The 20,447-nt window shown below is 47.1% G+C and overlaps 4 protein-coding genes across 6 annotated transcripts in view; 3 read left to right on the plus strand and 1 right to left on the minus strand.

The window, feature by feature from the left end:
• Positions 1-1,234: 1,234 nt before the first annotated feature.
• On the plus strand, positions 1,235-6,016 carry GTPBP8 (GTP binding protein 8 (putative)). 3 transcript variants are annotated; one of them, XM_058825733.1, is made up of 7 exons: positions 1,235-1,528; positions 1,835-1,933; positions 2,411-2,541; positions 2,876-2,975; positions 3,380-3,498; positions 3,943-4,066; positions 4,666-6,016. In XM_058825733.1, exons 1-6 carry the CDS (start codon positions 1,235-1,237, stop codon positions 4,025-4,027), a joined length of 828 nt encoding a protein of 275 aa, XP_058681716.1. In that variant the 3' UTR covers positions 4,028-4,066; positions 4,666-6,016. The 3 variants fall into 3 exon arrangements, with proteins under 3 accessions (XP_058681716.1, XP_058681717.1, XP_058681718.1); XM_058825734.1 differs by having other exon boundaries at positions 4,669-6,016; XM_058825735.1 differs by having other exon boundaries at positions 4,768-6,016.
• Positions 6,017-7,419: 1,403 nt separating this feature from the next.
• TAF13 (TATA-box binding protein associated factor 13) lies at positions 7,420-10,256 on the plus strand. The gene is made up of 4 exons (XM_058825319.1): positions 7,420-7,466; positions 7,591-7,669; positions 8,128-8,225; positions 9,061-10,256. The coding sequence occupies exons 1-4, from the start codon at positions 7,440-7,442 to the stop codon at positions 9,229-9,231; spliced, it is 375 nt and encodes a 124-aa protein (XP_058681302.1). The 5' UTR covers positions 7,420-7,439; the 3' UTR covers positions 9,232-10,256.
• Positions 9,696-15,775, minus strand: NEPRO (nucleolus and neural progenitor protein). The gene is given in 10 exon segments (XM_058825318.1): positions 9,696-10,717; positions 11,174-11,424; positions 11,882-11,943; positions 12,583-12,944; positions 13,798-13,875; positions 14,237-14,368; positions 14,476-14,552; positions 15,248-15,402; positions 15,561-15,693; positions 15,695-15,775. Coding segments are annotated over 10 exon segments (1,728 nt in total). The 3' UTR covers positions 9,696-10,320.
• Positions 15,776-17,694: 1,919 nt separating this feature from the next.
• The window catches only part of LOC131572381 (protein spire homolog 1-like), a 40,550-nt gene continuing 37,797 nt past the window's right edge, over positions 17,695-20,447 (plus strand). The window contains exons 1-4 of the mRNA XM_058825552.1: positions 17,695-17,929; positions 18,711-18,742; positions 19,174-19,338; positions 20,105-20,230. Of these exons, the coding sequence (XP_058681535.1) occupies positions 17,695-17,929; positions 18,711-18,742; positions 19,174-19,338; positions 20,105-20,230 (558 nt within the window). The remainder of the gene's footprint in view (positions 17,930-18,710; positions 18,743-19,173; positions 19,339-20,104; positions 20,231-20,447) is intronic.

Raw genomic sequence — 20,447 nt, forward strand, 5'->3', positions numbered from 1 at the left:
TGCTATAGAACAGGGCTGCTTTGCCCTACTCCCTGGCCAAACAGGGCATCAGCACATGGAGCCCTCAGCAGCTTGACAGTGTGGCTGGGCTTGGCCTGAGAACACACATACGAAGACACCGAGCTGAAAAGATGATACAAAACTTGGAGGAGTTCTTGACTCCCTCAAAGGCAGATGTCCTGCAGAGAGACCTCGATAAATTAAAGGACTGGGCAATTGCCAACTGTATCAAGTTCAGCAAGGGAAAGTGCCAGACTGTGTATCTTGAATGGGGCAGCCCTGAATGTATGGACAGACTGGGGAATGAGTTGGAAAGCAGCACCATGGAAAGGGACCTGGGGGTCCTGGTTGATGGAAAGATAAACCTGGGCCAGCAGTGCCCTGCAGCCAGGAGGGCCAGCCCTGTCCTGGGGGCATCAGGCCACGCATCACAGCCAGGCAGGGGAGGGGATTGTCCCACTCTGCTCTGAGCTGGGGCGGCCTCACCTGGAATATTGTGTGTAGCTCTGGTCACAACATAAGGAGGGTATGAAGCTGTTAGAGTGTCCAAAGTAGGGTAATGAGGATGGAGAAGGGGGAAGCTGTATGAGGGGCAGCTGAGGTCATTTGAGCTGCTCAGCCTGGAGAAAAGCAGACTGAAGACAGAGCTCACTGCAGTTACAGCTTCCTTGTGAGGATGAGAGGAGGGGCAGGCACTGATCTATTCTCTGTGCTGACCAGTGACAGGACCCGAGGTGAAGGCCTGAAGCTGTGTCTGGGGAGGTTTAGGTTGGATATCAGGAACAGGTTCTTCCCCCAGAGGGTGGCCAGGCCCTGGAACAGGCTCCCCAAGGAAGCGGTCACAGCACCAAGCCTGGCAGAGTTCGGGAAGTGTCTGGACAACACTCTTAGGCACATGGTGTGATTTGGAGCTGGTGCTGTGCAGGGCCAGGAGTTGGACTTGATGATCCTTGTGTGCCCTTCCAACTCAGCATATTCTGTGATTTTACAAACAGCCCGGCCTGGGCAGCACCGGCGGCTCTTGGGTGTGGGTGCGGACGGCGAGCGCTCACCGGGCCCCGACAGCCGCCGGCCCGCTGGGGGCAGCCGCAGCACCGCCCCGCAGCACCGCCCCGCAGTCCCGCCCCGCTGTCCCGCCCCGCTGTCCCGCCCCGCTGTCCCGCCCCGCTGTCCCGCCCCGCTGTCCCGCCCGCCGCCTTCCGGGGCCGGCCGGGTCCTGCCTGCAGCCGCCGCGATGCTGCTGCCCCGGGCGGGTGGTGCTGCGGGCCGGGTCTCGCCGCCCCTGGCCGCCCTGTCCCAGGTGCTGCGGCTGGAGCGGAGCCGCCGCACCGCGATCGTGTTCCCGCTGCAGAAGCTGGAGCGGTACCTGGCGCCCGGCACCGACACGGCGCCGTTCCGCCTCTTCCAGCCCGGGCTGGCCACCCTGCAGCGCGCCGAGGCGCTCTTCAGGTCCGACCGCGGGCACCCCATCGACTACGTGAGCTCCGCCGTGCGCATGGACCATGCCCCACCGCCGGCCCTGCCCGAGGTCAGGCGAGCGCTGCCCCCGCGGCCGGGACCGTGCCGGGGCAGCGCCTTCCCCCGCGGCCGGGCCACCCCGGCCTGGGCTCAGCTGAGGGGGTAAAGGGGTGGTGGGGTGGTTGTGCAGCTCTGTCAGAACGCTGCGCAATGTGCGGGGCACTTAGTGCTGCTTTTTAACAAATCGTTTATTTGTTGTTGTTACCCGTTGTGCATCTCGGCAGCCTGGCATGTCCGTGGCTGGGAAGTGACCAGGACTGGCTGCAGCGAGAGGTGGGCAGGTGTACATGTGCCTTCTCTGCCTCTCCCCCTGCAGGTGTGCTTCATCGGCCGAAGCAATGTAGGGAAATCATCGTTAATCCGGGCCTTGTTTTCACTGGCTCCAGAAGTGGAAGTTAGAGTGTCAAAAACTCCGGTGAGTCACGTTTTTAACTTCTCTCCCTTTGGATCATAAGCTGGTACCAGTCCAGAGGATAGGGCTGAGAAGGGTGGGAGGGAACAAGCTCTTGAGTAGCCTGAAATGACAGAAAGTGCCGGCTCTGGTAGCTGTCCTCATGGCTGGCACTGGCCTTGCTCTAGCCCAGGAAGAGGCAGAAGGAGCCCAGCCTAGCTCTTCAGGCAGATGAAGGAGCTGCACTACCTGAGCAGGTGTGCTGTAAAGGCTGTTGAGAAGAACCAAGCTTAGAGAGCCATTAAGGTATTTTTAGTCCATTTTACGATTAGAGCCGTGTAGGATTGCTACACGGGTAGGAGACTGGGCAGTTTAAAGCATTTTGGGGGGGTAGGAGTCTGGTATAGAGATATTTTGCAGAGCACCTCCTAGTACACTGCTCAAAGCAGCTTTTTTAGAAACCACCCCTGTGCTTCATCTTGCTTCAAATCCTCTCTTCAGGGCCACACCAAGAAGATGAATTTCTTCAAAGTAGGGAAGTACTTTACTCTGGTGGATATGCCAGGATATGGCTATCGCGCCCCGCAGGACTTTGTTCAGATGGTGGAGGCCTATCTGCAGGAACGGCACAAGTAAGGGACCCACCTGTACCTCAGCACAGGGAAAGCCAGACTGACACCCCTGTACAGCATCATGTAATGAGGGGAGAAAATGCAGAGGTGTTGCTGCTTCCATCCATTAGTTCTGACATAATTTCTGCCTTGTCACTCATTAATGCTCAGATAGGTCAAAAGAGCAAGAAAGATTGAGGTGCTGCTCCATGCTGACCCTTAGTTTCCATGCATGACTTTTCTTGGCTCTTCCTATCCCCAGATCCCATGTTAATTGTTTTTGCTTATGAATTTGGAAGCAGCAGAGCAGGCATGAAATAATGGTGACAATTACTGTTGCTTGTATTTCTGGCAGCTTGAGGAGGACTTTCCTATTAGTTGATGGTGTAGTTGGACTCCAGAAAACAGATCATATTGCAGTAGAGATGCTGGAGGAGTTTGGGATTCCTTATGTGGTAGGTAATGGTTCATTCTTGGGTTGGTTATAAGGTACAGGTAATCTAGAAAGGTACTCTCCACCTGAGCTTATGCAAGTTGACCTACCTAAGCAGTAACCCTTTATTGTTAATAAAATAGGTTTATAATGTGTTGAGGAAGACAAATGGGATTTAAAAGGGGTTTTTATGTGGTTGATTAAATAGATTTTTTTTTCAGTGCTCAGCTTGAGCAGCTTGAAAAGGTGCACTCCTTATGCAAGCCATAGTTTTGGTGAACTGTGTTAGACTATTTTTTCCCCTAGATATGACCAGAGCTTTCAGACTGCTTTGTAAGACGATCTAGGACTCTTACAGATGTTCCAGCTTAGCAGCAAAATAATCTTACTTTCTTCTCTGAATCCTCCCTTTCTGGATCCATGCAGATGGTGTTAACCAAAATTGACCGAGCATCCAGGGGATTATTGTTAAAGAATGTACTGGAGATCCAGGAGTTTGTAAAGAAGAACACACAGGGATGCTTTCCTCAGCTGTTCCTGGTCAGGTAAAGTTCCTTTCCACTGCTGCTGTTGCGTTTCTGGTGATGAGTTCAGTAGGGCAAGATACCAGCACAAGTCTGTATGGTCTACAGGCAACACCTCTTTGTGCCCCAAGGACAGAGGGTGGGCTGCTGATTGGGAAATGTCCTTTCCCTTCTTTCCCCCTTCTCTGCAAGTGAGTGAGGTTTGTTTCCAAGGGTGCTTCTTCCTTGGGCCTTTCTCAAAGCAGGGCAGCAATTCCTGTGCTGCATGGTAGCAGGCTTTCCCATTTTATTTGGAGCTCTGGTAACAGTAAGAGCTGCAATTGTTGGATTACATAGCCAAAGTGCAGGCTTTTCCCAAGGTGTACTCTGAGACGTGTGACTGAGCACAGCCAGTGGCTGTTTGTCTTTATTACTCCAAGACACATCAATATGTGGCACTGAACATCTATGCCTCTGTTTCCACAGTTCTGTGGAGTTCTCTGGGGTTCACTTGCTCAGGTGTTTTGTAGCCCATGTTACTGGAAACCTGCCCACTGTAGAGGCCAGCTGAAAAGACCTGCTGATCTGCTTGGCTCATCAGGAACAAAAGGTACCAAAACCAGAGGTCTGGGGTTTTTGTTGCAAATAGCCCAAGTTACTATATGGTATTTTTGAATAAATTACTATTTATAAAGCTATTTTTTTCTTTATTAGGTTCATCAGTTCAGGAAGTTTGCAATGTGAATTAATCCAGGTTATTATAAAACTGTTTCATAAAACCTACATGATTGTGCTAAGGAGAAAAAAAGTAGGTAACCTCCATAGAGAAGGGAAGTTTTAATACAGCATTTCCTCTCCCTGCACTGAAATGTTCAAAAATATGCTACTCCATGCCTAACCTCCACTATATTTAGGGTACTAGAGACAGTCTAGTAATATCATTAATAAAGAGGCATTTAATCTAGGAAAGAAAAACTACAGCCCTAACATTAAGCAAACTGTATTGCTCAGTTGAACTGTATGATACACAGAGATTTATTTCTCACAGCTGGGGTTAGGGTTAGGATAGCAGGGGCCACAAACTACCTCCTGTGCAACCTACCTGCTCTAAGGCCATGCAGAGTGCAAATAGCCAACCTGTTTTCTGTGAAGGTGTGTTTGATGTCTTTTATATTTTACTTTTGTAACTCTTCTGTGTCCTGTGTTCAGTAGGTGCAGCAGGATAGCATGCCTTGCTTGCAGACATTGAGTTGTCCCTGTTCTGCAAGGATGAAGGAAAGAACACATCTTTTATGGGATCTACTTTTCTAGGAGTGTTGGCTTGAAACAGAGTGGAATAAAAGACTGACATCTAGAGGAGCCCTATCCTGCACACTGTCATGAGTCAGTGCTGCATCTACCTTCTGTTTTGAGATCCAGAATGAATTTCTGCAGCTCCACGTGGATGAAATGCCAGATCTGAGGCACATCATCCATGATCTGTATCAGCTGTACCCTGGCAGGTGAAGCACAACACTGATGTGTCCTGTACACTTTAGGGGAACTGCTTCCCACAGCAGCTGTGTCTGTCTAAGAGCACTCCAAACTGTCCAGTTACAAGGCAGAACTGGACAAAAGGACAGCCATCAATAGCAGCACTCATACAGGAGAACTGAGTCTGAAGCTATGAAGTGCCTGTGTCAAACCCTGGCACTCAGTCATTGCTATGTCTTAATGTGGCCAAGGCTGGTTATGCAGTTGTCAGTTACTTGCATCAAGTGTTTAAACCTCAAGAAAGGAAAGTGCTTTTCTAAATCACTCTGACAGTGCAAAAAGACTAGAAATACCACTTTCTTTCACTATGCAATTTCTTGTAACACACTAGACATGAGACAAGATCTGTTTTCAGCATACATGTAGGATCAGGAGCACGTGATGAATGCAGTAAATGTGACTCTCTAGCTTCTGCATCTTAGTGATCAAACTTGTAATTCTGTAATCCTAAAATGCTGCTGGGCAAACCAGTCCAAGAGATGCATGATCCTAGAAATGGAGTAGTGGCTATACAGATGAAACAGGTGAAAGTGAACACTTCAGGAAGGGCCTTTTTGTAGAATCTTTAAACCAGGATCTTCCAGAAACATCAATCTTGTCAAGGCTGTAATTTTCAGGGCCTCAGCCTTGACTGAAGAGCCTCTGAAAATAACCCTGAATTTGCAAAAAAGTGCAGTTCTAGTTTAAGTCCTTCCTCAGAACAAAACCCCTTAAATTTCATTACAACCCCTTACAATGCTAGGAAGTCTTTTACTAATCACTTAAATACATTAAATATGTCCTGTTAATCCATTTGTACAAACTGGATGTGTGTGCATGGAACATTAGGTACCATCTTCTCCAAAAGAACCAGTTTTACCTCCAGACACATCTTGGTTTTATTTGGAAGTGCTTCAGATACTGGAATAACTCCTGCATTTTGGTCAGCCATTTGCAGGAGCCAATACTGCAGTTTGATTCTTGAGTGTGACAATGCCCCTGTGACAAAACAGTAAATAAAATCAAGTCCTCTCCCTAAACAGTAAAACTTGGATTTAAGTGCCTTTATGGAAATGGGCTTTGAGAAAGCTGGTGTCTTGACACACTACTGGACTTTTTTTTGTCAGGTTCTTAAGGAACCAGCTGAATTGCAAGGTGAGGAGCTGCACTTTCTCAGGCCAGGGACACAAAAGATCTCTCTTTCCCCCTCATGATGAGTGGGGGGTGGGCCTGGCAGCATACAGATACAGTAGAGCTCATTTCAGTTTTAAATTCAAGTGTCTTTAGTTGTTAGCACTGTGCAAGCTTTACTTAAGGCTCCTGTCATTATGTGGTAAAGCTATGCCTATTCTGCAGCTGTTGTTTACAGAAATTATGTTGCGTATTAGCTTCACTGGAAAAGGATTTCACCTTGTGCATCTTTCCTGGTCTTTCAGCAGTACAATCTCCATTTTCTTCCTCTACTCTGTCATGTGTCTGGTCTGGTGTGTCGTCACAACCCTGACACTACAAAGACAGTATTTTTGCAAGTGTCCAAAATGAGAATGCTGCAGTCTGAACAGGTGCGCTAGTAGCTCAGTAAAAACTGGTAAATAATTGAGCTCAGAGCATAGAAGCCAATGGGTCACACACCTGTTGCATGGCAGTTACAAGTGGAACACAGCATGGATGTATTTTGGAATGTGTCCAGTTTAACATCTTTATGAGAAATCTGGAAGAAGTGCATTGCTATCAACCTGCCTAGGGCACCAAACTGGGGGGAACAGTGGACCTGCTCAAGGGCAGGGCTGGAGCAAAGGGGTTGACAGCAACTATGAAATACAACAGGTCTGGAGCACCTCCCCTACAAAGACAAGTTGAGAGAGTCAGGTGCTATCCAGAAGGTGGAAACCTCATAACAACCTTCCAGTACGTGAAGGGAGCCTAAAGAGAACCAGATGGGGCCCATCAGAAACTCTAGTGCTAGGACAAGGGGGAATGGGTACAAACTGAAAGAGGGGACTTCGCTTGGGCAACCTGGTCTCATGGGAGGTGTCCGTGTCCACGGCAAGGGGGTTGGGATTAGATGGTCATTAAAGACTTTATCCCAACTCTTTTACATTCTATGATTTTGTGAACATGGGCAAGTGTGCCTCGCTGAAGGGAAGGAAAAGCCCCTGCCAACCTTACAAACCGACTGTGAAAAGCCACCCTTTCTGACCTCGTGGCTGACCCTCTTTCGAGCAGAGGGGTTAACAGACACCTCCCGAGCTCACTTTCAAACCACGCTATGCCGATCCGGCAATCCAACAATGAATGTCATATCCAGGTTTGGGGAGGGCTACCAGAGCTACGCCGCAGCCGCACGGCGCTGCCCCCCGCCCAGGCAGGCCCCGCAGCGCCGCCCGCTCCGCCCGTCTTGCCCGGCGCGGCTCGGCGGGGTCGCGGGGTGGGGCCGGGCCGCGGAAGCTGTTCCGGGCCGCGGGGAAGCCATGGCGGATGAGGAGGAGGATGTGCCGGTGAGTGGTGGAGGGGCTGCCCTTCCCGGGGATCCGCAGCCCAGCCGCGGTCGGGGGAGCGGCGGGAAGGGGCCGGGGCCAGACGGGCGCTGACCGCGGCCTCTCCGCCGCTGTGCCCGTGTAGTTCGAAGAGGACGCGGAGGACGCCGGCGGGGGCCTGGACGGCGGGCAGGGCAGGAGGAAGCGGCTGTTCTCCAAAGAGCGTAAGTCGGGCCGGGTACCCAGCTGAAACCCCGAGCTGACAGCTATGGGGTCCCAAAACTCACTTCTTAGCAAAACAGCGGCTTTCATAATGTGCCTTGGCTGCAATTGCAGAAATCTGCCATGTAGACCCCCCTCAAAAATACTGCTAGCGTATGCTCTGGACCTAGCTGTGCCCAAAGTTAGCTGCGCTGTCACTATGCAGTGCTTTGCAGCCTAAATGAATATTCAGAGAGCCTGTCCTCAGACATGCTCTTCTGTATGCACAGTTCCTGTGCCTACAGGAGGGCTTTTGTTGGCTTCTGTTTGTTGTAATTTCCTGTATGTTTCCTCAAGATTTGTCTTGCCTGACAGATGAGAGGGCCGTCCTGGTGCAGGAACGTGCAGGCTGGTGAGGTCTAACTAGATGCATGCAGCACTAAATGGATGAAAGCCTCATGCTGAGTGTTTCTCTGTGCAGTAAGGTGCATGATGTATGGATTTGGAGACGACCAGAACCCTTACACAGAATCGGTGGACATTCTTGAGGACCTGGTAATAGAGTTTATCACTGAAATGGTAAGTCAGCTCTAGATGGCATGGTCAAAACACCCTCAGCAGAACTTTAGCTTTTTGAAGGTTAATGCTTCTGACTCAAATACTGCATTATCCCAGGCCCCAAACTCATGGCATTAGTAGGAGAAACATAAACTTGGATTTTGTTTTCCCAGTATTAAAGCAAAATTTTATGCACCTCACTCCATGTGGATTTAGAACACTGAAGTCTTTAAGTAGTAGTTTGATTAGTATTGTAGCAGGGGAAATACCCACCTGACTTTGGGGTTCACTGTGGCATCACTGTATGTGCAGCTGACAGAAAATTTGGCTCACATTTGAAAGGCTGTCAACTTTTTGTGTTTGCCCAGTGTCTGTACATGGATGGGAACTTAGCTCTGCCCTACAAAAGGAATGCATTCTTGGGCCTGAGGCCATTTCTCTTCCAGACTTGGGTACCATTTCTAAGTATCCAAACATTCCCCTTTCTGTTGAAATGCTGGTCTTTCCTATGCTTATCAAAATGCCCTACACTGTCCTCTGATACAGTTACCTCACACTGCTTCCAAATCATGCCTAATCTTCAGCCATTCTGCAGGCTGGGTGTCCTATGTGTAATCTGGCCTTCGTTTTGATACCATTAAGTGATGTATATGTAGTGGTTATGTTCAGGGTATAAGTGACGGCAGATTAAGTCCATGGTTTACTGAGAAGTTCTCTTGTGACTAGGATGATGGTGCCCAGAACCTGCAATTGCTTACTTTTTTATTATAAAATGACAGGAACTAAAGTGGAATTGAGACCTTAAGAAAGCACCATGGCAAAGGAATACTGCTGACTTTCTTTTCCCCTCTAACAGACACACAAGGCCATGTCCATCGGACGGCAGGGTCGGGTGCAGGTGGAGGACATTGTCTTTCTAATACGCAAGGACCCCCGGAAGTTTGCCAGAGTTAAAGACCTCCTAACTATGAATGAAGAACTGAAACGAGCCAGAAAGGCCTTTGATGAAGCAAACTATGGGTCTTGAATCTGTGCACAAGCTGCACTGGGGCATTATTTGGGCACCTGCTGCCCACTAAGAAGGAAGATCATGCATGTTGTTTGGAAGGGTTTTTTAGGATGGAGGTCACTGCTGGGATGTCTGCCCTCACTCTCAGCCTTTTCTGAGAAATATTAGCTGAAACATTACCTGATTGTATGTGGTATACTTAGGTATTTTTATACCATTTGAGGAAATGAGGAAAAGACCTCTAAAAATTCCTGCAATGGGAGGAATCTGTTTCAAGTGTTGCATCAATTGGCTCAAGGGCTAATGATTCCTGATTCTCTAAAATTGTTTCAGTTGTCACTGGGTATTCCTGTGACAGGAAACCTTGAAAATGGATCTTGGTTATGTGTACAAAGACCTTAAGCCCAAACTACGAACAAAGTTGTGCTCTTTGCTCTGTGTATGCATTTTGAATAAAACATAAGTTTGTGCCCACATTTCATACCTAAATGTACATCGATCAGTTCATATAAGGCAGGTAATACAGACCACAGCTTTGCTTTTCCCTACTTCTGGAACAGCTATGGGGAGGTAACTTGAGTTAACTCCTCATTTCAGAACAAGCATAACAAATGCTGAAACAGCAATAATACTGCACATCAAGGCTGTCCCCTCTACAAGCAGCACAGAAGGAAGAGTGTAAGGGTTGGAAAGGTTTTGGCAAGTCTTTTGTCCAAAGCGGCAGTGAGTGATCAGCTGCAGCCTTTCTGCCATGGATGGGAACTGTTTGCACTGTGGATTTGACAGCAGCACTTAACATGTGGTCAGGCAATAGAGAGGGAACACTGAGTAAGGGTAACAAAGTCACTGTTCCTGGACAAGGGCAGGTAAAAGGAAGGTGACTATTCAGTTATTTGGAACACCCTTAAAAATGCAAAAATCAGCCATTAAAAAAAAGCTGGTTTATAAAAACATAATAAAATAGTTGTTACTTTCTTAACAGAATTCACAATGTGAGTTACTGAGACACCATTAGGGTTCAGAGGGGTTTACTTAAAAATAAAAACAAAAAAAACCAAACAACAAAAAACTAGAATGACTCGACCCTTTCCTCATTCAAATCCAGGATCAGACACCTATTGCTGCAAAAATAGAATCAATATCTGTGTTTTCAGCAGGTTCTTTCCACACAAGGCCAGGGCTTCCTTCCAGCAGCAGCCGCTTAGGGGTCCCTGTTGTGCTTAGTCTGACACGTCCTGTATCAATGCTGGAATGTTCTTCCTGACTTGGAGACCCATCTTGGTAAGCTGGGAGGATGAGTGATGCACTGTTCCCACAGACCCCAAAAAGCTCAGGAGGCTTTTGCCCACCAGTCTTTGGGGCTGTGTTCAAGAGCGCCGACGATCTGATCCTCCTTCGGCAGCAGCGTGCCTGGAGGTGCTGCCTCGGCCAGCACGTGTGTTGGGACCCGTACAGGAGGTGTTTACAGACAGATGTTTTCACACAGCGCAGCTTTTTCTTCAAGCTTAAAGGGAGCAAAGTTAGAAAACGGAACTTCATCAGCTACTAAAGTGTTACTTCATTTGGAGTTTGGAGAGATTTCATCATTACCCATCTATAATTTTTCTTAGCATACCAAGGAAACAGAACAGTACCTTTTACAATAGTAGCCAAAGCAGTCTGAATAAACACAACCCTTGCCTCATACATTTGTTACCATAAAACATGCAGATGATTTAAGTTGCATTTTCATCCTCCCTCCTAAGTACTGTACATTTGACAGCCTTTTAAAGCCTTTTGAAATCACAAGTGACTGAAACTAAACAGAATGCCCATGGTCAGAGCACCCAGTAACCTGAACTAGTGATCCTGAGTTTTAAAATAATGGCTTAGGCCACTGTGTTTCACTATACTATAGCAAAATACATAATACTAAAATACAAATGTTAGACTCAGAAATCCCACACCCATGCAAAACTACCTGCATCCTTGAGCCTCCACATGGTGTAGCCGGTTGCTTTTCAACAACTTGTTACGGAGAAAATAAGCTGCTGATTTGAATTTGTTGGTTTTGCACCACAGAATAGCTTTTCTGAGTGCCTCTGACAGCTCCCCAAATGATGCAGCTGTTTGGACCATCTGTACAAGAGATCCAGTGTGCTGTGATTTTACTATCCGAGACGAAAGTGGCAATGACTTTGCTTGAAGAGGTGTTGATGCAATGCTTAGACCCTGAAACAAACAGTAACAGAAAGAGTGTTTTAAAAAGATGATGTGTTTGATCATTTCTGCTGGAAGGGAGCAGAACACAGAATGTTGTGAGAATATTCCTTATTTTCTAAGGAGAAAAGGGAAGAGCAGTCTTGTTTTGTGGAATACAAAAAAGCAGAGGCAGTTATTTAGAATTTGTATTTCTGTCTACTGCTGAATTGGTCTCTGGTCATTTCACTTGACAAACCAACAAATGCCCAAATTCCCAAGCAGAAATAAGTAGTGATTGATTTTCTGTGCAAAGCTTCCACACTAACCTGAGTTTCAAGACAAGCAAAAATAAGGCAGGAAAAGGGGACATTTTCAATGAGGGATATCGTGTTTCAAGTGTTAGAGTCTTTACAATACAAAACCAAAAAAACTTGTGTACAAAAAACCCAAACCACCAACCTAACATGTAAAACAATGCCATACAAACCTCTTGTGTGGGATGTCTGGATGGCCTAAGCAAGCTCTTCACATCAAACCCTGGGTGCTTCCCTACAGAGAGAGAAAAGAGTTCCTATTACAACACTGAGATAGTTTTATTTCTTTGCACAGAGACACCACAGAACTCTCAGCAGGCTCACAAGGGGACTACATTAGTTTTGCATTGTAGCTGGCAAGGAATGAAGAGCATGCAGAGGTTTACAGATGGCTACAAAGGAGAACTTAATGGATAAAAGCTTCACACAAACACATGGATGACTGCAGTAACTGGCCATAGCCCTGACTGCAGAGGAAGACTTGGGCACAGTTCAGAACCAGCAAACACAGGATACTTGCATCCTCTTCCTACAGCCCTACCTGCTCTTGTATGGGCTACAGACAGTGCCCACAGCTTCTTAGCTATGCAAAAGCAGAAAAGTACAAATAACTATTTTCAGGACCTGTATACTGCATTCATTACCTGCTTCTCTCAAGGCTGTTTCCTGATTAAAAGAAACACCCCCCCAAAAATCATGATACTGACATTATCCACAGCTTTATAAAGGCAAGGGCACATGCAGCATTCTCTTCCAAGGACGGAGTTTGTACAAGAACCACCCTGTAGGTAGTAGAAGTGCTTGGCCCTGTGGGACAGAAGTTGCAGTCAGTCTCTGAGATGTCAGAAACCATTACACTGGCACAAGGCTTTACCTCTCCTGGCTGTGGGCACCACAACTGTCTCTCCAATGTCCACGGGGCACAGGATGCTATGGTTTTTCACAGCACTTGTACAGGTCTCAGATTTTCTCTTTTTCCCAACATTTGATACTGCCTCTGGCATTGCTGGGAAGAACTTTGTCATCCAGCTGGTAGATTTTTTTGCTGTAAGCATTTTAGCCTTTTGCTTCTTTGCTTCAGAAGATACATTAACTCCAAGGAAGTCACCAACATCAGAAGGGAAGGTAAACCTCTTGATATAAGGGGTCTTCTGGGTTTCAGATACCAGCTGAAGCATTGTTGACAAGACACTGTACAAGGACATGAGGGTCTGCAATACACACCTGTACTGGACCCTGTAGACAGAGGACAAAAAGGAATGAAGTCTCCTCTAGCAAAACATAATGCTCACTGAACAACTACCTTCAGCTCAATGGTCCTTTCCTGTTTCCCCTCAGTACAAATTTACCTTTTTACACTCCATCACCCTGCATTCCTTAAGTCTGAGCTTTAAGGAACTATTCCAGATCAGAATGCAAAAGTGACTTGAAAATTCCTGATCAGGAGCCCCTCCATTTCCAGAGAGTTTTGCTGAGTGCCACACTTGGGACCCATCAGGTTGTTGGGTCACATCCGAGGTGCCATGAGGTCTTCCCACAAAAGCACCCTGCACCAGCTCAGGCCTGATGCCACACAATTGCCTGCTCTACGTTTCCTTGAGTTGGAAGACTTCTTGTGTCACGTAAAGTTATTCTAGCAATGTTGTTACTCCTTCAGCTACAGACAGCAGTTATTCTCCGAGACTGAGAGAAACCAGAACAGCCAATTTCCCTAGAAAACTCAGTAGTATAATAGAACATGTTTAACCCAGCCTTCCCATTCCAGCATGAGGCAGGACTTACTCCTTGGTGCCCAGAGTACCAGGTGTTTGTGGCAGACTGACACTAACACTGTGATTTCATTAGAGGTACATATAGTTTGCTAAGATCCAAGAATAAAGCCTTCCATAAGAGCATGTAAGAAGTCTCTCTCCACTTGCACAACTCTGCAGGTTCTAAAATCAAGTCCAAAGGCATGGAGGGACCTCCCTTCTCCTACTCCCAACTGAATAAAGCTCCCTTAGCAGCAAGGCCTAATTACAAGCCCTTCTCCCTGACAGGCACATCAAACAGACAGACACAAACCAGACAGACTTTTGAACACACAAACCAGAGCCGGCTCAGGAGCCCTGAAGCCACAGTATTCAGGAGTATGAATTCCTTCGAGCAGAGGTGTTTCACGGACAAGCTGAAGATTATAGCAGTTAAGGTTAAAAAAATAAACAGCATGTAATGAGAGTTGCTTAACACACCAACTAGGGGCAATTCACAAGGCAATATCCTGGAATCATCTGGGAGATGAGTATCCAAACTTTGTTTGGATGCTGTGCTGGCTCAAGGCCAGAACAGCTGCTCGCCAGACAGCCTGAGATTTCCACATAATAACTTGAAATGAAGGTTTCTGGCTATCAAAGAAATTTCAAGTTGCACCTATGAATTGCACAGTTGAGTCCATCAGCAATGCAGGGCCTACACAAAACCTCATTTTGGTCTCATGAGGTGCTACTGGTGAACTCTAAGATAATGTTTTTGTGGTAAAAAAAAGATACAGAAAAGCTTTACAGCAACAATCCAGTAGACGTAGTATGAGCTTGCAGCCTCCCAATACCTTCAAAGCCACAGTTTCCAGAATAGGCTGGCTGGGAACCAAGCACTCTTTCTGGGCTTTAGATGCGTTTTTCCTGTGGTGATACAAGGATGAAGAGTTGGTTACAATCTAGCATCCTCTTCCTTTAGCTCTGCAGACAGATTTAATGGACAGTACAAGATATGGGATCATGCCACTTACTTGGGAATCAGTCCTACCAGAGTTTCCAGGCAGCCCACCAGATTCATTTTCCATAGGCGCTTTAAACATTGCTCTACCTAGGAGAAAAGAAAACTCCTTTGACTGGTATTTTGAGAGACTGGTCTAAGAACTGTGACATTTCTTTATTTGCACAATGATGAAAAACATCCCTTCATCACTCTGCATTCTAAATATAGAATTAAGTGAAGGACTGGAGCAGGCCATGTTTAATTGGTGCTGCATGATTTCCCTGCTACATACAAGGGCCTTTACTATTAGATATCAAGAAGAAAAACACATAAACAACTCAAGAAGGTAAGTGCTATTCCTGGTCCATTTCAAAACAGTTATTTGAAAATGCTTACAAACCCCTTCCCTGGAAAACTGGCAAGGTGTTCACTTTTCATCTTAAAACAGAAAATATCTAATAAATAGGATAGGATTTTTATTCCTGCCTCCTATCCTTGCAATTATTTGAGAATGACGTCCCTGTATTATTCATGTATGTAAAGGTATGGAATAATACCTATTTCTGGTCTCAGCGTGAGTATCGAAGACCAGGGCAGGAAAACTGAAGTTGCAATTGCTGCAGAGGGCCAAGAAACCCACTGGGCTCAACCATGAGAAAACAAAAACGCACCTGCTCACAAACTTTTTTTGCACGCTGCGCCGGGCGCTAAGTGCTACTCGAAAGGCCTTTCGGGGAGTGGTGACCGGGGGCCGGGAGCACCCAGCGCCGGGTCCCTGCCGGCCAGGCGGGGTTGGTGCTCACCTGCTGCAGGGCCAGGTAGGGCCGGTGCCGGAGCAGCCGGCTGTGGTACACGTAGAGCACGGCGCGCAGGACGCGTCCCTCGGCGGCCAGGCCCGGCCCCGACAGCCGCTTCCCGGCGATGTCGCAGCGCCGCCGCAGCGCCGACAGTAACCCCACTGCGGGCGAGACCCGGGCAGCGCCTCAGCGCCGGGCAGCGGCACCAGCGCCCGCCGCCGCTCCGGCGGCTGCTCCGGCTCCCACCGACCGACCACCCACCGCAAACACCCGGGAGCGGCTTCGAACACCCCCCAACCCCTCGGCGCCGCGCCGGGACCTGCGGGGTGCTGGGCCGCCAGCGGCACCGCGGCGCTGTTCGCGGGCCAGGGCACGTCCAGCCGGTTCCAAGGCTCGTCCCGCCCGTCCCACGCCGCCCTGGGCGCCGCCATCTTCCCGCTGCGCGCGGCGAGCTCCGGCGTGGGCGGCACCATCCGGGCGGGCCGGCGGGGAGAGTCGCGGGCCGGACCAAGTCACCCCGTGGGGGTGCGTCATGGCCCGGGGGCTAGCGCTGGTGCGCTGCATTCCCAAATGCTATAAGCGAGAAGGGAAATAACTATAAATCATTAGTGTTACTCACACTTTCTAAACCTCGTAATTCTCCACTGTGCGCCTAGGGAGCTGTGGTCGTTGTGAGCCAGCGCAGCAGCAGCCGTGAGGCGGTGCAGGCGTGGTCCTGGGAGTGAGCCCAGTCCCCAGCCCTGCAGCTGTGCCCTCCCATGTCACAAGCCTCAGTGTGCTGAAAACGCTGCGTGATCGGCTTCACACCAGGAGCAATTCACATCCAGACTACGGGATATAGTCTTAAGATGCACTGGGGAAGGTTCAGGTTGGACGTTATAAAGAATTTATTCACAGAAAGGGTGATCAGACATTGGAACGGACTGCCCAGGGAGGTGATGGAGTCACCGTCCTTGGAGTGTTTAGGGAAAGAGCAGACGTGGTACTCAGTGCCAGGGTGTAGCTGACACTGGTGTTCAGTCACAGGTTGGACTCAATGATCTCAGAGATCTTTTCCCACCCAACTGATCCTGTGATTCTGGGATATTGGCATTCTGGGCAAGGAAGGGCCTTGCTGCCCTGCCCCACGGCCATCCTGATCGCTCCATGCTCACAGCCCCTACTACTGGATTTTGCTATGGGAGGGGGCCCATGGAGTTTGTTATAAATAGACCAGCTCCTTTTAAAAAGCCTTTAAGAGATGTCTGTGTGAGGAACCCGAGGGGTCATGCACACCACCACTGCTCCCACTGGACCACACTGAGGAAGAGTGCAGCTTTGTCTTTCAACAAAGCTGGAGCTTTTGTCCCCACGACAGTCCTGAACAAGGCAATAGTGGCTTGTAGTCCAGGCTATCCTCTAAGCTGTGTACTATCAAATTGTGGTGACAGGACGGGATCCGGCTCTAGTCAGGAGTGGGTGACTTAGTGTGGTTCTGGTGGGTTAAAGTCAAAGTTGATGTGCTGGTTTGTTGTTTTGAGAGAGTTCATATAGTTCCCACAGCCTCTCATTTGAATTCAGTCCAGGTGCAAGGCCTCCTGGGAGCAGGGGAGCAGGGGAAGTGGTTCCTGACGGGAATGGATACAAATCCTGGATGAGACAGAAGGGGATACAAATACAGAGTACGATGGGGAGAGATACAAATGTAAGGTAAAATAGTAACATCTAACAGCGGCAACTAAAGGCAAGTCTTAGAATTCTAACATTCCAGGTTTAACAACAGACTAACACAGGGTACAAATACAGAGTATGATGAGGAGAGATACAAATACAGGGTAAAATAGTAACATTTAACAACGGCAACTAAAGACAAGTCCTAGAACTCTAACATTCAATGTTTAACAACAGACCAACACTTCAAATTAAGACCTTATCAGCTTCATTAACATCAACTACCAATTACTACTCTGAAAAAGAGCTCTCATCTCCAGGATTTCATTCCTCACAGAGTTGATTGCTCTGTAATTTATTAGTGCTGTTGGAATAGTTTCCTATCAAAATGATTTTTATAGTGTTCTCAGTTCTCCTCCCCCAAGTACATTTCCTGCCTCTTTCCCTCCCTGCCTGAAGTTTAATGTACTCTTCTCCTACTTGCAAACATTGGTGCAATTCATATATTTGTGAGAAATAATGGAGTTAAATTGAGCACAATTTTTGTACACTTACCTTCTCTTGATTCCATTTTGTTGTACACTTATTCTGTCCTTTTAAGAAATCTCGTACAAGTACAGATAAAGTCATGTGCCTGTAAAAAGACAGAGCAAATGTTGACATTAATGGTTGCACCTGTAGGGAAGGGAGACAAGAGCAAATCAAGAGAACCAATAAAAAGCTGCTGTGAAGGCTTGCCCAGCCTGGGGAAGGAAGTTTTAAGCTTCCTAGGCTAAAAGTGGAGGCTGGAGGTGAAAGAAAAAATGGAACCACCAGGGTGTGAGCAGAGGATTGCAAAGGTCTCTGTAGCTGAGCTCCTGAGGTGTTTTGAGCATCCTTTAAGTGAGGAGCAAGCCTGGGCTATCTGCTTTCAGTGTTGCAGAAAAATAGAGCAGTTGGCCCACAGCCTACCACTCCGTTCTGTGTATGTAAAGGGTTCTGAGAGCATCTTTATCCATGCTGATGGTACTGCTTCCTTCCAGGTCTACCACAAGTCTGGTAAGAGCATAGGTACCTGCAGATGCCAAGGGAAATTTCTTTTCTTCTGCTTTTTTTGTTTTGCTTTTCCCCCTCTCTTTTCTGTGTATGTTGTCATGAAGCTATTCTCCTACCTGTACTTCATTTCAGAGGACTGTGGATGAGTGATAATACAGATGCATGACCTGCTAAATTCTCTAATAGTGCTCTATTGAGTCATTTGGTTCTAGGGAATAGCTGTGATGAAAGCTTTCCACCACTTATGTTATTTGAAATAAATAGTCTGAGGCTTTGCTATGTGTTCTGCTCTGTTCATCTTCCAGTGTATGGTTCCTTTGTTATGGTAACTCTCACAGCAGATTTATGATTGGTACTTTCCCTTTTTTTGGTCACTATGTGTAGCCCAGCAAGTGGTAATAACTCTGTGTTATGTAGGGCTGGGTTGGGCTGCAGCAGAGGTCAGTGCTAGGCTAACTCTTCAGGGACTAGAGGGGGTAGTAAAGAATAAAGGTAAAGATCCTGTGCCTCCCCTGGAGGGTGGATATCAATTAGCAAACAATAAAATGCAGTATCTGTTACTTTGGGCTGATGCTCACAATAACATGAGTCTCCCATGGTGTTTTCCAGGACTCCCCAAATACAGGCCTACTTTCCCCAGGTAGGACTGACTTTAGTCAGAGGAGTTAGTTACCTTATTACAAACAATGTGTCCTGTTCCCCTCTCTTGAAAAGGGTTCTAAAAGCTGTTTTTCAATGCCTGTACAGCTGTCTTTCTCCCCTGATCCTTGTTTTTCCCTTTCAGATTTTGGCAGCATTCAGCAGTCAGAGGACAAGGTAAGCCTGTGTATTTACCTTCATTGTGTGTGCAGATACAATCCTGTTGTAGTAGAAGGCCTGCTCAGGAGATGCAAATGTCTTGGGAAATTATCAAGGTGCTTGAATTTGCTGTGGCCTGTGAGAGTGACTCCCCTGCAACCTGGAAAAGGAAACAAAGTGCTTGGACTGAACTCAAGACAGTGGGACTGGGAAACAATGTGCACAGATGTTTAGGCCACAGTCTTGTTGTCCTAATGGCATATATCTTAGGGCTGCCAGTTAAGGCCATTTAAGAACTTTAAACCAGCTTAAATGGAGGTATTTCTCATCCTGAGAGATGTGTTCAGTCCTCAGGAGCAGAGGAGTATGCACACATGGCTGGAAAATAAGAGCTGTGATGTTCTCCACAGCGCTTTGTGCTATATTGCTTCCTTGGTCTCTGTCTGCAGCTGTTGGAGTACTTGGGAGGGGTGATCTATGAAGCCCTGGACTGGGGAATCGACAGCCAAATGGAGCGAGAACTGAGTGATCCTTTGGAGCAACTGCTGTGCCTCATGTTGAAACTGGATGACAGGCCAACAGAACCTCCAGTCACCCTGCAGGATGTTATCAAGGTGTTTTCTTCCCCCTTAGTAAATACAGCAGCTTTAGAGGAGTTGGAACAGCACTGTTGGCCAAGAGGCAAGACTGTTTCTGGGAAAAAGCTGGGTGGGCTGTTGGAGGACAGAGAGGGAACATTGGCCTTTTCCCATGAGAGGGAAAAGGCAAAACTATTTAAGGTGTTTGTAAGTGTCCATGGAAAATAATTAAGAAGGAAGACTGAGTACAGCTCTTCCACAGCTGTATCTACAAAGTCCTTCTGTACACAGTCTCCAAATTCAATACCTAGAACACTATGGATATTGAAAAACTCCCTTTCCATAGTATTTGGCTTCTGCAAAGGCTGGGATTTGAATGTCTCAACTCAAATAGATATTTTTCTCTCAGCCATAATTTAAAGGTATGAGAAACTTCCCATCCCCTGTCTGATCAGGACAGGGAAAAAGAACAGAGCAAGTGACTCCCTCTGCTATGGGTTGTTGTTCTTTGAAGTGGAGGCTTCCCCTTTCAGGTGCTTGTTTTGAAGCACACCTTATGGAAAACAAGATAAACAAATTACACAGCTACTTCCATAATTGTACATAAAAGATTGACTGTCTTCCTTCTTTGTTCCTCTGTATCTGCAATAGAAAAAAAATATAAAGGGGAAGTGAAGAAGATGATTTTTAACCATGGATTGAGGAAACAGAATGTTGCTTTATTCCATCCTACCATGTTTTGTTTTTGTTTTTTTTTTTTTTTAACTTTAAGATCTTTTTTAAATAGTTGCACTTCTTTCAGGCCTGTGAGGAGCACTTCTCCACGCCTTCTGAGGCTACCAGCTATTATGAAATGACCTGTAAGAATCTGTTTACTGACTATATGGAACTACAGAAGCTTGTGACCATCATCCAGACCTCCAAAGAGGTATGTTTGGGATTACCCATTAGCTGCTATTCCCTGTACCTTCACACCCTCACCAAGTTCTAAAGTAACCTTCTCATTGCACTAGAAATGGAGCACCTGGATGAAGTTCTGTTTTCACAATGTGAATAGCTGCTGTCTCTGAACCATTTTTATTTATTGTAGCATATGAAAGTTTAAGTGTTTGTAGCTTCTTGGCTTTTCAGATAAACATTAGCGA

This window comes from Ammospiza caudacuta, chromosome 2 (assembly GCF_027887145.1).
Source record: "Ammospiza caudacuta isolate bAmmCau1 chromosome 2, bAmmCau1.pri, whole genome shotgun sequence".
Lineage (NCBI taxonomy): Eukaryota > Metazoa > Chordata > Aves > Passeriformes > Passerellidae > Ammospiza > Ammospiza caudacuta.

What these genes read in the sequence shown, in the direction of transcription:
- GTPBP8 (XM_058825733.1), top strand. Translation starts at nt 1,235, where the DNA reads ATGCTGCTGCCCCGGGCGGGTGGTGCTGCGGGCCGGGTCTCGCCGCCC. An exon ending in TTAGAGTGTCAAAAACTCCG is followed by an intron (nt 1,934 to 2,410) that starts GTGAGTCACGTT and finishes TCCTCTCTTCAG; the next exon opens with GGCCACACCAAGAAGATGAA. An exon ending in AGTTTGGGATTCCTTATGTG is followed by an intron (nt 2,976 to 3,379) that starts GTAGGTAATGGT and finishes GGATCCATGCAG; the next exon opens with ATGGTGTTAACCAAAATTGA.
- TAF13 (XM_058825319.1), top strand. Translation starts at nt 7,440, where the DNA reads ATGGCGGATGAGGAGGAGGATGTGCCG. An exon ending in ATGAGGAGGAGGATGTGCCG is followed by an intron (nt 7,467 to 7,590) that starts GTGAGTGGTGGA and finishes GTGCCCGTGTAG; the next exon opens with TTCGAAGAGGACGCGGAGGA. An exon ending in GCGGCTGTTCTCCAAAGAGC is followed by an intron (nt 7,670 to 8,127) that starts GTAAGTCGGGCC and finishes TTCTCTGTGCAG; the next exon opens with TAAGGTGCATGATGTATGGA.